We start from the raw sequence: 16,304 nt of genomic DNA, 5'->3' as shown, positions 1-16,304 counted from the left end.
AAAATCGGCCACATTGGACAGCAATTGTTGGTGGCGAGAGAGAAGTTGTCCGACGAGGAGAGACAAAACAGACATTCACTAATTACATCTATGGAACAGACATGGGGAGACAAAACAAGTTAAATTTCTAGGCGTTGGGCATTCAACCGATTGCCTACCCAATCTAGATTTCTCGATCACTGTTTGGGAAAGACAGTTAGGGAACTGCTAGCAGACAATGCGTCGGGTCAAGATGGGTTACAGGGGCCTTCTACCATTATGATTCTGCCTAGCACTACTACGCAAATGATTTTACAAGACGAAACACTTTTATTAATGGGGATAGTTATAAAATTCAACCGCCTTAGTTAACGTTTGTGATTAATAGAGACGAACACTTTTGCCCAATTTCAAAAATAGATTTTATTGAGGCGGACATCTTAAAATAAACACCTCTAAAAATAACCTATTTTTGAAAGCGCTCTTCTTAGGATGTCCACCTCCATAAATTTATTTTTGAAGACAAACACGCTGTAAGACCCCCCTCCTAATCCTAAAATACAGGCCCAGCTCCTAGCCCAACCAGTCCATCAACTAGAGCAAATCAACTAGAGCAAAGGTAGGTTTCATTCACTTGTCTCTCTCACAGTCCCTCAGTCGCCCTTACCTTAGCCGCCCCTAACATCCCGCACCCGATGCCCCTCACTTGCCGCTCCCTCTCTCAACTCTCCTTCTCTCCTATGGCTGCCCCTGAAAGGTCCTCGTTTAGTTTTGGTTTAAGTGATAACCTAGATGGACTAGTGAGGTCAAGATCGATGAACCAATACAGTCACATGATGATATGAAGTGGATTATATCGTTTGGTGATTGGTCGGTGCCTGTCTTACATAACATCGAAGGAGATTGAGTGGAATGTGCAAGATAAAGGTATAACCTAGGGCATTTCATTTCACCGGTTATAGGTGTGTAGAGAAGTTTATAACCAGGGTTAGGATAAATAGCTGTACTATAAGAGAGACAAACTTGTTTGCATATCGGTCATCTAGTGCCACTTGAGTGATCTAACTTTGCATATGTGTTAGGATCGAGTGGCGTGGTAAGTTGAGTGGCTAACTCATTTAGAAAAATAGTTGTGAAAATGCTAATACACATGCATATGGTGGTGTACACTTAGTAGTGTTAGCACATTGCAAAGTTGGTGAAGTTTGAGAGGTATAGAAGAGTGAATTCAACGAAGTCACGGGAGTGTTTCTCTCTGCAAAACACTCATTAGACGCTGACCGCGGGAGCACCGGACGCTGGGCCAGCGTCAGGTGCATGCTGAGTAGTCAATGCGTCCGAGGGTCTCGCACCGGACACTGCCCATGCACTATTCAGCATTAGGTGCTTAGTGACGTCAGCAAAGTTCGCGAGCACACAGAGGAGACATTGTAGGCACCAGATGCTGGCTACGTCAGATGGCAACCCATCAAACGCATCTGGTGGTTGTTTTCGCCGTTTGGGAACTCTCTGAGTTGCTTCGGATGCTCAGGTGGGTTCAGCGTCATGTGTGTGGCACCTGCCGATGTGGCTTTGTCAGACACGTACGAGTTGCCCGTTGGCGGTAATGACTAAGTTCAAATGACTAGTGACATGCAGCAGTTTTATATGCACAGGACATTGGCTGGAGCGTCAGGTGCGTTGCACCTGAGCGTCTGGTGCACACGCGTTTTGCCCAGTAAAGAAGCAACAACTAGTTAGCCTTTAGGGCTATAAATATATGTGGTAGCTGGCATTGGCTGGTTGCTGAGCACACTAGGGGCTTAGCGGCTTATGTGGTGGTGCTTAGGAGTCCTTTAATAGTCAGTATCCAAATAGTTTGATGATAAGCCTCGAGTATTCTTTTCATGTCATAACTCTAAATGCTTTTCTATGTGCTTTGTTAGAAAAACTATCAAAACTGTAGGTTTTATTGCGAACTATCAATATTGTATTTTGAATTGGATACAGACTTAATAGGGCATTGTCATATAATTGCGAATTTTAGCTTAAAAGATGATCCCTCATCATACAACAAATTATAGTTTTATTAAATTTTATACAAATGATAAAACATAATATCGATGTACCATTCCAAACATTGTTTTTTATTAATATTTAATAGTTTTTTCTCCTGTTACAACGTACAAACATATTTTGCTAGTTAAATATAAAAAGTTTCATTTATTTATTTACGTTGTACTATATATTTACTAGCCACTGATATTGTCCAGTGAAAAGAATAGATATAAAGTTTTTGTTATATTATTTAAAATAGATGTTTTACTAGCCAATAGCGTCAACGAAGAGAATGGACATATGAAATCAACAAGAATAAAAAATTGAACGGGAGAGAAAGAATAAAAAAAATAAAAGAGAGAAAAAGAAAAATAAAAAAAAACACAAATTTTCAAAGAAACTGAAAAACGGCCCACAAGAAGCCCGTGCGTTTTTTTTCCGCCGTCTGCTTCCCTTCGCCCGCTGCCCTCCTCCTCCTTCCCTCCTGCGTCTCTCTCCCTCGCTACCCTCTCGCTCTCAGACGACTGTTGGGCCGCCGCCGCCCTAGGCCAGGTGCTGAGGCTTTCCTTGGTCTCTTCGCCGGCGACGAGCACCCACAAGGTACTCCCACCCCTTCTCTTCCCTTCCCTTATGCCTTCCCTTATGCTGTGCGAAGCTGATCACCGAAACCCTAACCTAAAGCTATTTAGCTTTTTGACAATCCTCCTAACTTCGAAGCTATTGCAAAAATTATTGGGTGTACATGTGTACACCCATGGCCCTTTACTGGATCCGCCCCAGGTGACGGAGAGAGAGGTGAGGAAGAGGGGGCATGGAAGACGAGGCAGTGGTGGTGGTGGAAGTAAGGGGAAGATGGAGGTGACAGATGAAGGTGGAGAAGTGATCTAAAATGAGAGATAGAGATAGATAGATAGATAGAGAGAGAGAGAGAGAGAGAGAGAGAGAGAGAGAGAGAGAGAGAGAGAGAGAGGTGAGAATGACAGCAATGGTCGTAGTTCTCTGCAGCTAAGGTCAACTTGGCCTCATCCATGTGTCCGCCTTGCCACCCGAACGGCTGCCTAGGTGTTTGGCAGCATAGGCCATAAAAGTGGAGGTCAGCCACCTTGTAGTGCTGAAGCTCTTCCAATGGATGCCATTTTTTTTGCACCAGTTGCCCGATGAGCCAGCAATAGTGTAATGTTCTTAATGCAAAATTACAAATGTGCATGCTCTTGTTTTGAATCAGTTGCTTACAGGACAATTACCTAGAACAGTTAATTTGTTGCTTTATTAGGACTTTATTAAAGGATAGTGTGAATATACTTGGTCAAATCATGAACAACTCGAGCAGGCCACCTGCACCTGTGCGTCGCCTGAGCATGGGCCGAGGCCAGTTCCGCGCTGAAACCCTAGGTTGGCGTGGCGGCCGCGCCAGGGGCTGGCCCAGGCCCACGTGCCGCTCCGTGGGGTGGAGAAGCAGATGCGGCGCTTGGCGGTGGCGACCTCAGGCGGCGGCGGAGGCGACGACAGAGGGCAGCACAGCGGGCGCGACGGGAGAGCGGCATGAGGCGGAAGGCCGGATGCGGCGCTTGAGGTTGCGGTCGAGAGGACGAGTGAGATATTTTTATCTCGAACCAGCTGAATGGTGACACGTGGACCATACGCAGTAGTAGACGGTGGGGTAAATTTGGATCGTAGAAACACAATCAAATGGCGCAAATTAATTCTGCTACCGTGGCCCTGCTGAGAGGCCGCCAAGCCCGCCTTAATAAGCATAAAGTTTTCTGTAATGATTCACATTTCAGGAAACTCATGATTTTTCAGATTCTAAACTAGCTGTTGTATTTTAATAATAACTATATCTGTCCCCTTATACACGACCTTCGGACACATCATAACGCCTCAAATGGTTTTAGTAGTGTTAATCTCGATGCAAGATAGGTGCATGGTTTGTGCCAAACATACCATAGGCTCAGAAATCATTTTGGGTGCACTCGATGGTAATCCTAGGTGACGTGGGTCAAGTGGAAGCTCGTGTTGCTCCATTTGGACACTGTTATCTCGGTGCAAGATAGGTGCACGGTTTGCATCGAACGTAACTGGGATTAGCTTATGTGGATGATAGCACTTGACATTTGGATATGGGCTACCATGGATGATAGATCGGGAACAACATCAGGATAGGGGGCTGCATTTTTTAGCTAGGGATGAGGATGATGTGAATGGAGGTGCTTGATGAGCTGTTTAATTTGGGATTGAGCTTTAGTTGGTTGATTGCCTGATTGTGGTAATGGTTCATTTATACTCATATTTTTCTTTTCTGGCTGATATTTATGTATGTGCTTTTAAAATACAAATTTAATTTGGTCGTGTATGGTGCCACCTCCCTTTGACCCTTTGTGCCATAACCCATAAGTGCCTAGGTGGTATGAAGTGGATGGTCTCCTTACCATACCTTACCGCCTTAATAACTTCCTCATTCCTCTTCATACCTTATCGCCATCTCTAAGCTCCCTACCCAGCCCCTGCTTGCCCTCCCTCGTGACACTGTTCCTCTTATCCGTACGTGATCTTCTAGCCCTACCTCCTCTTTTCGCTAATTGGAGATCTTACGAGATCTGAGATTATTTTTTCATACATAGTTTAATTTTGCATCTAGGATCAGGTCATGTCTCAGCAATGTCCACTTTTTCCAGATCTGTTGCTACTTCTCTGGTGATGCCTGGAATTCGGATCAAAACTGAAAGATAGGAGGAACATATATCAGTTTGAGTGTAAATAGAGGTTTGCCCTGCTTTTTAATTCCCTCCTTTGTCGTGTGCTGTGTATAGTTATTTTTTTAGTGATGACTGAACCCTGGACAATTTGAGTTGAGATGTCTGACTGTGACTTATATGTTCCAAAATTTTATCGTAATGACTCATTTTGACAGTTCCTGCATTTAGCCATAACTGGTAGTGAAACTCCTATGTTTGTTCAGTCTTGCTAGCCTGCACTGCCGGTCCATTGTTTGGTCTTAAGGACACTGTGCAACATTGTTTTACCATACTGCATACACTAAAGCTAGTTATTAGCATGACTGAATTTTGTTGCGGGGATGGATCTGTTTATTCTGTACCCTGGCTTCCTGATTGCCTATATAATAGAATCCTTTTGAATTTTCAGCAAAGCTCTTGAAAGATTAAAGCCTGTCAGCCTGTGGATAGAATTATAGTCTTATTGTTGTGTTTCTTTGTATTATTTCAGAAATAGGTATAACTGTGAAAATTGTGTGGCGGTTACATGACAGAAATATTTTAGCATACCCTTTACCGATATTGGTATACTGTTACTGATTTTTTCCCTAACCAAGTAGTAAATTACCCATTTTTAATCTTATTTTAATTATTTATATTTCTGTCCATCATCCAGGAACTTCCTTATGTTTGAGGATTAGCTCATTGAGCAGCATACAGCAACTGATAGGTATAACTCGTGGCATATGAGTTCCTTAGTATGCGTCTGATTGGTTTCCTGCACAATCTCTTATCCAGGGCCCCGTAGTGCAATTTGCCCTTGTTTGGTTACCTGCAGAAGCTCATATGCAGGCTAGCAGTCTAGCACCCCAGCCTGCATCTATAATACGGCCAAATCCTGCTCATCCAGCCACACACCCTCCCTCCATTACCCGCTCCGCAGCCCAAGACTCTGACCACTTATGCAGGAAACCAATCACATGCACAACACTTACAATTTTCTATTAAGACAAAGCAAACAACAACTAATTGCATAGCCTTATGCAGGTTAAGGATATGCTTCATAACCCCTAATACAATGCAATACTAATGCAAGGAACCAATCAGACCCTATGAGTTTGCTTTCTTATTCGTGTTTTGATTTTATTTGAATTCTGAACAGCTGTTGCATGGTGTCACATGTGCTGTAACAGATGACTCCAAAATGGAGCGCATGCCCTTCAGATAGCTACAGAGAACTATCTTCACATGAAAATGGAGAGTGCAAATCAACCTTAACACCAGTCCCTTCACCTACAAGCTGTTTTGGTTTACACACTGCGAACACAATGTGCTCCCTATCCTCACAAAAGAAGGATGGCAATGTTTATAAAAGAAGGAAGATGGATAAGGATTCAAATTCTACTATAGCATATGAAGAGGCTAAAGAAATGACAACCCAAAGTTGCACAATTTCTGATGATCACTCGTCATCACTGCTACCCATTGTCTCCTCAGAGGCATTGCATTTAAATTCAACAGCAGGCATGGCAGGTCCTATCCTAGATTGTGAGGAGCCTGCTGATGTTTCATTGGAGCCAAATTCTGGTACAAATGATAGATGCTTCGTTTCAAGTATGTCTCCATCTTTCATGATTCTAGGCAAAAAGAATGCTGCTGAATATTCCTCATCGAATATCGCCCTTACAGAATCAATTACTGAGCATGTTTCACCAAGGGATCTTTGCATTGCCATACTGATAAAAGATGGACTTATAAATGAATCAAGAAAAAAAATGACACATAAAGAGGAATTCACTGACAATGATGCTAACCCGTTGTTGGCATGCAATAATTGTGGCTGCTTGGAGCATTCGTGGAAGATGCTGATATGTGATTCTTGTGAAGCAGCATTTCATTTGTCTTGCTGCATCCCTTGTATCAAGGGGCTACCTACTGATGAATGGTATTGCGCTCCATGCTTGTGTAAGAAACCCAAGAGTCTCTATGGGAAACTCTCAGAGGGCAGGATCAAGCCTTCCAGGAATACTAACCCAAGGCCTCATGGAATGAGTCACATAGAGTACATGCTGAAGGATGCTGAACCATATGTTACGGGGGTTCGAATTGGTAGAGATTTTCAGGCAGAGGTTCCAGAGTGGTCTGGTCCATCATCCAGGTGTGGTTATTTATGCAAGACTATTTATCGAATTGGATCATGTAAATTTGGTGTGTCAAAATTTAGTTTCTGAAGATTGCTAGTTTCCTGGAAACAATATTTGTTCATTTTTATTTTTTTTTAAATTATCACGACCACTATGATCTACTCCCTCTGTTCCAGAATTTAATATGTTTTTGCCTTAAGTTAATCTATGCATTACTAGAAAATTAAGCAAATCAACAACCAAACTAACTAATTAGTGAGGGGGTAAGTTAGCCTTTTGCCAGACTCCTTATTTGGTTCTAAAATTGCTTGGATACCATTGGTGCTAAGGGAGAAAAATACTAGATAACTACCGTTAGTAACTAAATCAAGGGACATGTGTACATGCTCTTAGCCGTCTTAGGTGAGTAGGGCTAAGCAACAACTAAACATTTGCATGGACAGTTCTGACATGTTAGTTTGATTGATGGTGAAATCAGTTCGTTCTGGTGTTTCCAAACTTAGGATATAACTTATTGTACTAGCATCTATACAATTTTTTAGCATTGATTTAGGATGCACTTTGATAGGCATAAGAATTTTTTTCCATTTCAAACATTGATTACCCGTCCTTACTCCTTAGATTCAAAAAACAATTCTTTAATGGTGCAGCGTTCAGTGTATGAGCTTCACATATATGGTTTATGTATGCCACTCTACTAGTCTACTTTAAGATGAAATTTCTTACCGTTTGGAGTTTCAATGTTTCTTCTTATTCGTAAATATTACAGTCCATGTAATTTGTGATAAGTTATCATGTGGTATGTTAATTTTATTGTTTCATACCGTCATTGTCTTTGGACCCTTTCATTAATTAGCAGTGCTCATGTTTATATATTTTTAATTATTTCTGCAGCAGTGATGGCTATTTTGACGAGCCCTGTGAATTTGGTTCTGCAGAACTAACTACATTTAATGTAAGATTTTACCATTAAATTGCTAGTGTTCCCCATAAGATGTCTCTCAAGCTTGTTTTTTTTTATCTGCGTAGTTGTGCAAAATGAGTAATCGAAGTCATTCTTCCATTGGTAATTGGATCCAATGCCGTGAGATCTTGAATCCAGGAGACTCGGACAAGCAAGTTGTCTGTGGAAAATGGAGAAGGTACATAATTTTTCTGTTTTATGAGTTTCTAGATATATATTTATCTTGGTTAGTATTTATTTATTTTCTTTGAAAAGAATGTAACAACTCAAATCTAAGAAAATTTTAATTCAGAATTTCCATTTCAGCAACATTTTTCCATGGGTAACTCAATGAATGTTGGGAGCTTATAATTTATCCTTTCCCATCATACTACAATGTGACTAGTAGTGATTTCATCTGGGAAATTGGTAGAAGCTGGACAAACATGGTTAGCTGGCTGAACTTGGTCCATTTTATGAAACATTATTTTTTTCTGGGCAATTGCTAATTTGCTAGTGCTTTGAACTGTGAGTGCAAAACACCCCACTAGAAAATTGCAAAATTGCCACCAGAACCCATTCGAGTTAACTTGACCACTTTTATAAAATGTAATAAATTTAGCATGCATGTTGTGGAACTAGATGACTGGAAATTAAATTATGCTCTTGCCTTTTTGTGGAGCATTGGTTTTTTTTGCTGTGTTTCTTCTTTCTTTACAGAGGTAGTTTATTCTTTTAGTTAGACTGAAAAATGCGGAAGTTTTATGCCAGCATAAGTTAACTTTTCATTGACTAATAATATCTTATGCATTTATAGAAGGTACTCTGTAAATATTTTGTTCTTGTGGAATATCCTGCAGGGCACCCCTATATGTTGTACAGTCAGATGATTGGGATTGTTTTTGTTGTCTTCTTTGGGATCCAGCCCATGCTGATTGTGCTGTTCCACAGGTAATGTTTTACTTATTTTGTTACAGTATTTACTTAATGTGTAAATTATCTGCCTCGGTTAAGCTTACATGTGCAGGGTGGTATAGTACCCTAATTTGAGTCATGCAGTTGATGGTTTGATACTTTTTTTTTATTACCCTAACTTGCATGGCAAATTTATGGCAATTTTAAATTTTAATTGTTTTGTTTCTTATTATATCCAACTATCCAATGACTATCTTGGTAAAGAAAGAAAGGGGTGGTATAGTACCCTAAATTGCGTTGTGCATTTGATGATTTGGTATTTGTTTCTTGTTACCTAACTTGCATGACATAATGTTTCTATGACAGTTTTAAATTTTAATTATTTTTGTCTTATTATAGCCAACTATCCTATGACTATCTTGGTAAAGAAAGAGATCTGTTATTTTACAGCAATGTTTAGTTGCTCAAATTGTTACAAAATCACTTTTGAACTTAGTTTTCTTTGCCAATTCCACACTCGTGTTATTCTAAAGATCTGTCATGATAAGATGTGTAAAGATTAAACGCCTGGTATTAAATTGTCTTGAGAAGACCAACTCTGAATTTGGCTTGTATACAATTGGGAGGTTTAGATATTGCATACTATGTGTCCAGCCCATGTGGGTACAATGCCTGCGTAATTGTAAAGCTAAATATTAAAAAGTCACTATTTCTCTAAACAATGGGGCTCTAGCAGCTAGCAGCTGCCTTATTCCTAATATGGCCCTCAATATGTTGGACAATGCAGAGCAGTAAGAAACTATAGTTAGGACTGATTTTGTTACCACTTAATAAGTATTTAACCATGGCTCGAGTAAGAAACTACACTGTGCATTCTTTCTGTCAGTGGAACTATGCTCCCCCCCCCCCCTGAGTAGATACCTGGAATTTTAGATCTTTGATATTGCCATTCTTTCTCTGGTTCGGATGAAATGGAACCAATAAGAGGCCAAGAGGGCTGTATGTATTGAGGATTCTGCTTCAATCAATACATTGAGGTTTTTTGTTTTTCTTTGGATATACCATTAAAAATGATTGATATTTGATAGTCTGCCCTAGTGGTTGTTGTCTAGCAACCACCTCAGAATCCTGTTTACAAAACCTTTGGTTGGTCTAGTTTATGTTCATGTTCATAATGTGATACATAAGGGTGGGCAGAAAAAACTGAGACGATACAGTACCCGAAATTTCAGTCTTTGGGTATCTGTTTGGATGTGGGAGACCAAATTTACTTATATTTCGGTTATATACCTTCAATCAAACAGACCAAAGTCTAACCCTTCCCCTTTATTCTCTTAACTTTTCTTCCCATCCACATGTGATGCAGCTTCTCCACTTAGCCTTCACGTTCATTCTCTCCTGTCCTTGTCTGTTCCTCTCTCATTTGCATGGGTGCGCTACCACGGGCCACTCCGCCATCTCGGGCATGACACTGGCCTCTCGCTTAATCTCTTTGTCACATCATTCACTGCAGACTTCCAAAGTAGATGCAGCCCAAGCCATGTGTCCTTGAACACGATGGTGGCCAGCCCTCAACAGAAAAAAAAAATTCTATGCGGCGGTGCCGCACAAAGCATAACGTGCGACACCACCTTAATCACCGTTAGTTGCATGCATCTGTGATCAGAGAGGATTGGTGGGCCAGGTTTATAGATAGATAAAACAGTTGAGCAGCATCATTACCAAAGCAAACAGTGGTGCCACACTCATAATTTTTTTTCCGCCCTCGACAGTGCCCTCATGGAGCACGAGACACGTTGAGAACCATGAGAAGTGCTCTCATGGAGTACAACCAGCGCGCTGCCACGAGCTGCTGCTTGCGTGGCCTTGCTTGACGCCTCCTGTGCACTGCAACAGCGGTGCGCAGGGAGCTCGAAACTCCATGCGGTGGTTCTGCTGCATGGCATCTCCACTCCATCAGTGTCGTGGCATCGTATCTCGACAACCTAAGTTGCACGGATACGGATACGTATCAGAAGGATACGGATACGGCAATTTTCTAGAAAACAGAATATGCAGATACATTTTACTATTTTTTAATAATAAATAAATAATAATACAAATTAAAATTGTGAGAGTCTGAAACTTCTAGGTTTCTTGTTTCACAGGAGATCCTCCAAAAACCCTGAGCCCACAGATCCTATGCTAGCATTAGCACTAGCACTCAGCTTGTGCAGCAGCAGCACTACCAAATTTGGAGAGGCCATCTACTGCATGCAAGCAATGAAGCATGGGCAACACTAATGAAGAAGGGGAAGTGGGGAACAAACAAAATTAAGAACTGCAAAAGTAGAATAGATCAAGAATGGGGAAGGGCATGTACATGCAGAAGTAGAGTAGACAGCTTGCATTGCTGCTGAATCGAATCATTCTCTCATCTGCATCCCCTGCATCACGGGAGCTGGCCGCCACCGTGGCGGACTGGTGCGTGCTCCCCTGCGCGGCGGTCTGCAGGAGGAAGAGGAGTCTATTGATGGCATGTAGGTGACGGAGGCTCGGTGACGGCAGTCGGCGAGCGGTGGCGCATCCCCTCTGCAGGAGGCGGCGCACGTGTACGCAGGAGCCAGCGCACGTGTACACAGGAGGAGGCTGTTCTCGGGGGCTGGGGCGGAGGCTTGTCTCCAGCGAGCGGGGCGGACGCTCGTCGCCGGAGGCCTGCAAGCGGGGGCGGATGCTCGTCGCCGGCGACCGGCGAGCAGGGACAACTGGATGAGGCGTCCGTGCGTGCGTTCGCTGGAGGCGGTGCGACCGCGTGAGGTGCGGGCATTGGGGGCTAGGGCATCGGGGACATACTGTTTTGTTTGGGCTGCGTCGTATCCAATAGAGTGATACGTATCTAGAAACATACTCAAAATTCACGAAAATAATAAAAAAAAATGGGATACTTTGCCAATGCGTATGGACCGTGTGTCCGCCACGTATCCATATCGGATATGTATCTGATATGCGATACGCTCCCTCAGCCATGTATCAGTGTAACGTAGTTGGCAACTCTGGCCCAAGCTCCCCATGTCCTAGTGAGCATTGGTAGCTCGGGTACATTGGGCACCCGAACCGAAAAATCAGTTACTTGAATTATCGGGTAGGCAATTATGTGATAGATTTTATGGTGTCAATTCTTAAAAAACCAAAATTTAAAATACCGAAAAACTGATCTGAAGTTGCGGTAAGACAGAATACCCAACAGTACACCCAAAATTTAAAACTGTTGACATTTTCATCAATTATCTTGGTTTTCTGAATTTTGTATTCCATTGTAGGAGTTGAAGACTAGTGAAGTTCTAAAGCAGCTGAAGTTTGTAAACATGGTATGTTCTGATCCTACAAACTAGTCCATTTTTATTTAGAAGTATTTTGTTACTGGTTCTAGAATAAAAAATACAGTGTTGACCTTTTCTTGCATGGCTGAGAAATCTATGAAATTTGGTAAGAGCCAAGAAATGAATATCATGAATCTGTTACATTTGGATATGGGCTAAGCCTGTTTGTTTCAACTATCTACATGGTATAATCTGTAGGGGCCTTGATCCTTACAACATAGTAGTCATGGATCTCTAAGTGTAGGGCACTGGTATGCTGGACAGGAGCTGGGCCAGGCTCGTGGGCTGCCTGAGCTGGTGTTTGGTAGGCTGAATGGAGTTGCTACCCAGGTTGGCATGCTCCTTAAAGCAGCAAAGATGCTGCTCCTGGGGAAATGCAAATAAGGTCTGTTTCTACTGGGCTAGGATCGCTAGTGTGCAATGGATGGATGATTTGAGTTACCACACGTAAATTTTCGCGTTGTTTTTCTCTCCTTCACAAGCGCTTGTCCAATCTGGATGACTTGCTGTCTTGCTCATGAGCTCCCTTCTCCGGTCCTCCCTCTCTCGTTGCATCCTGCCCCAACTCTACACTTGACTGTGCAGTCGCTGAGCCAGGCTTAATGCTCCATCGACCTCAAGCTCTGCAGTCTAGGGGAGTTCAGGGAGGGCAGATAAGATGGAGCCGGTGTTGCCAGGGTCAACTGGGGTCTGGGGTGGCTGCAAGTTCTGGGTGAAGGCTTGCATGGCGGCATTGGACAGTGCCTCGCTGAGGCCGTCGCGCAGCCATACATCCATCTTGATGAGGACCCTGCCATGGCATCTGTGAAGAAGCCCTCTATCTCCTCGAGAGCGGTGTGCGCGCGGCATCGGCGAGCATGGCAAGTGTGCACGCAACGTCCACCAGTGAGGCGAGATGCGCGCGAGGCTTCTTTCGATTTTCCACGTTCCCTTCTCGGTTTGTGCTCACGAGGTGTTTGTACAAAAAGCCTAAGAAAGCAGCAGGGAATAGAAGAGATGGTATGGGTGGTAACTCCACCCTATATTAGTGCAAGGTAAGCATAAACACTTTTGTACAGCCTACTAAACACCAGATTCTCTCAAGCCTAGCTCCATATATACATCAAACCAAACAAGGCCAGTTGCACCGACTTTTTTTTTTGAAACAATGCCAGTTGCACCAACTCAACCTGCCTTATCTTGGCCTGGCCCTTTTCATCCATGCAGGCCACACTCGTCCAGTCTAGCAGTCACACCTTTAATGGGGCTGGGTCTTTGGAAAATAGTAGGTAATGGGCCATATATAGATATAGTTGATGGTTAGAATTACCATTATGCTAATGCTTTTCAACTGTTAAAGCTACCATATGATGTTCATGCTGTTGAAACACCATGGTTAGTGTAGCAGAAGTCTTCCGGCATACAGACATTACCAGTTTATAGTATATTGTTGTTTTTACTGATCTCTTGTGATATTTATGCCGAATTTTGGTTTAGGACATTTGTAGACAACTCCTACTGAAATTATGGATTTTACTTGTAAATATTTTGTATTTAAGCATATCAGTCTAAACCTAGTTGTCTAATTTTGCCCAATGATTGTTTTAGTTCAAACTGACACTCTTTATGCCAACCATATTCAGCTAAAGAATCAGCCGGTGGACCAAAACCAGAAGCCTGCTTAAAGCCCAGTACCAGAGTGGGTGATTCCTTAAGAGAAGGATACCCATTATGGTTGTATGAATGAGTTGCTGTATGTGGCGCTATCCTGTAGCTCCATCTGTAGTCTATAGAACATGTGGGAATTATGTTGTTGTTGCCTGTTAAACGGAATGATCGTTGACGCCTCCCCCTCTGTACCGCCGTCTTCTATAGGGTTTTGGTACACAAGAGTTGTACAACATAGATCTGTCTGCGCAGTTCAGGGAGCAGCGTCTCGCTACTGTTGTAATCCCTGCCAAACGATGCAGTGATCCTGCTCAAGTTTTGTTTCTTGCACTAATGGATGAGGTTTTTTTTTTTTGATCAACCATATCTGTATTAAGTTAAGGAAACAGTACACGTTCATGTAGAAGTACAGATACGGTGGAGCAGGATACAGAGTACAGCTCTACCACCATAACAGCATAGAGGACCTTAACAAAAAAGAAAATTACACATAAGCCCATAGGCCCTCCACGCCTCGAAGCATCCGGAAGAAGCCACCAGCCATCGCCGACGACCACCGGAAGCCATGGCCACAAACCCGAGGTCGAAAGAAGCTCCATCGCCACATGGCTTTGAGAAGAACCGCAGTAGACACTCGCCTTTGGACGAGATGAAGGCAACGCCGAGGAAACATCGGTCGGAGACACACCACAAGCTCCAATGACCATGGAGCAGAGCTCACCGGCGGCGACAAAAATCACCGCGGGAAGACGAGCCTGCTCCACTTGCCAAACTACCACCAGAACCGGAGCCAGCTCTGCACCTACCAAGCAAAAGGCCGGCGTACATACCTTCGTCGCCGGACGCGCCCCCAGCGCCACCGCGTCAACGGGGCCCCAAGCAGCGCGGTGTTCCTCACAGATCTCGCCGACCTCCTCACCGGTGACGCGGAAGAGGACATCGCCAGGGCGAAGAGCAGGTCGCGAAGGCTTATTCACCGGCGCCGCCGACGCCGAGAAACAGCAAGCCGCAGAGGAGATGGGCCCCTCCGGCAAACCCTAACTCCGTCGCCATAGATTGACGACGAGTGTATACTAACTATCCTAGCTATACAGGCCCTCCCGCCAAGGAGCCGGGCACCCCTCTCATCCCCGTCGCCGGCGAGGGCGCCGGAGGAGAGGGGGCTGGCAGATCGACGGAGGAGGAGAAGGTCGCCCTCGAAGTCGCCCTCTTTCACTGTAGAAAGGGGAAAAAACGATTCGGGCGAGACCTCCCGAACACTAATGGATGAGGTTGGATGACTGAAGGGGGAAACCAATTCAAAGTATCTAGTATTATGCGTGCTACTTAATGACGTTATCTTACAAGGGATGCCATTTTTTCAAATAGACTCGCCGAGCGTTTGTGTAAATCTGTAGATAGACTTGTTTCGTATCTTGCATTGTCTACCTGCATTCTTTCAGGAACAAAATACTGGGCCTAGAATCCACTTTCATGTAAGCCCACGTGACACCCCCCCCCCCCCCTCTCTTTTTTTTCCTCGTGTCTTTGTTTTAGCACAAAACAGTGTTTTTTTTCTTCAGTTTTCCTTGAACACAAAACTGTACTCTATACTTTGATAAGCGATGGTAGAAAATACTGTTGGCTGATTTTATGTTAGAGAAAAACAATGTTGAATGGCTGATGAGGTCAAGCAAACAGGCTTGAAGAGATTTTTAGCAGGGTAGCGAAACCAAAGTGGCAGCAGGAAATTGCAAAGCTGCTGATTCTCTACATGTCTTGCGCTAAGTGCAGTGGTGTGTTTAAGTCACATTGACAGGAAGCTCTCTGCACGCAGTTGACACGCCTGAGCGGTCAATCCATGCCGCCAAAACATCTCCCACACCCAGGCTGCTACACGCGTGGCACACACTGTAGCCATATTTTGATGTGCGGCCTATATGAGTATGAACGTATGAGCATCAGTGACCGACAACGCGAGGTTACGGGCCATCAGGACTGTCGCGACCAAAACGATCACTGTCAGCAGCTATAGGCTGTACGCTGAAGAAGCCGCATCCCATGTGGGCTTCGCTTTTCCCCGTCCGGCCGTCCCGGAACTGATGGATCGGACGACGGACGGTGCACAGACACCGCAGTGATTCCGGTGCCGCGCGCATCCGGTCAGTCACGAGCAGCAACTGCACTGTGTGTGTGTGTGTGTTCCGTCGCAGTATATACCGAGACCGATCTAGGACAGGAGCAGTCAATGGCACGGCAGGCTGGCAGCAGCAGTAATTCCTGGGTGGTGCAACTGCAACTGCAGCGCAAGCGCAACGCCGGGATCGGTGGGCCGGCCAGCCCAGCCATAGCAGCGGTGCATGCCATATCTGGCCTCGATCTCACGGGGACGCCGATGGATCGGCGAGACTCGCTCATCGTCCGGCCGCCCCGCCGGCAGGTATAGCTAGGAGCCTAGGAAGCGTGCACGTGTACGTGTACGTCTCGCTCGCGCCGACCAGCCACCATGCATGCGGTGCGAGCACCGAACCCGACTCCTGGTCCCGGCCGGGGCACGAGCGTAGTACACAGCAGAGCACGGCACCGC

At 44.2% G+C, this 16,304-nt stretch overlaps 1 protein-coding gene across 8 annotated transcripts; it reads left to right on the top strand.

Moving 5' to 3' along the window:
• LOC110431557 lies at positions 2,459 to 15,048 on the top strand. Of its 8 annotated transcripts, none has more exons than XM_021450695.1 (10): positions 2,459 to 2,616; positions 4,692 to 4,779; positions 5,407 to 5,460; positions 5,924 to 6,888; positions 7,772 to 7,829; positions 7,904 to 8,016; positions 8,678 to 8,768; positions 12,032 to 12,079; positions 13,714 to 14,080; positions 15,010 to 15,048. In XM_021450695.1, the coding sequence occupies exons 4-9, from the start codon at positions 5,924 to 5,926 to the stop codon at positions 13,753 to 13,755; spliced, it is 1,317 nt and encodes a 438-aa protein (XP_021306370.1). In that variant the 5' UTR covers positions 2,459 to 2,616; positions 4,692 to 4,779; positions 5,407 to 5,460; the 3' UTR covers positions 13,756 to 14,080; positions 15,010 to 15,048. The 8 variants fall into 8 exon arrangements, with proteins under 8 accessions (XP_021306370.1, XP_021306340.1, XP_021306349.1 ...); XM_021450665.1 differs by having other exon boundaries at positions 7,769 to 7,829; XM_021450674.1 differs by having other exon boundaries at positions 5,893 to 6,888; positions 7,769 to 7,829.

This window comes from Sorghum bicolor, chromosome 1 (genome assembly GCF_000003195.3).
Source record: "Sorghum bicolor cultivar BTx623 chromosome 1, Sorghum_bicolor_NCBIv3, whole genome shotgun sequence".
Taxonomy (NCBI): Eukaryota; Viridiplantae; Streptophyta; class Magnoliopsida; order Poales; family Poaceae; genus Sorghum; species Sorghum bicolor.
Note: the sequence above shows the minus strand (reverse complement) of the source record. Positions and strands in the feature narration are given on the sequence as shown.

Bases quoted from the DNA above. Each gene is read 5' to 3' on its own strand.
- LOC110431557 (XM_021450678.1), top strand. From the start codon at position 5,924: ATGACTCCAAAATGGAGCGCATGCCCTTCAGATAGCTACAGAGAACTA. The intron at 6,889-7,768 runs GTGTGGTTATTT...TTATTTCTGCAG, and splicing joins TGGTCTGGTCCATCATCCAG to CAGTGATGGCTATTTTGACG. The intron at 8,769-12,031 runs GTAATGTTTTAC...ATTCCATTGTAG, and splicing joins CTGATTGTGCTGTTCCACAG to GAGTTGAAGACTAGTGAAGT.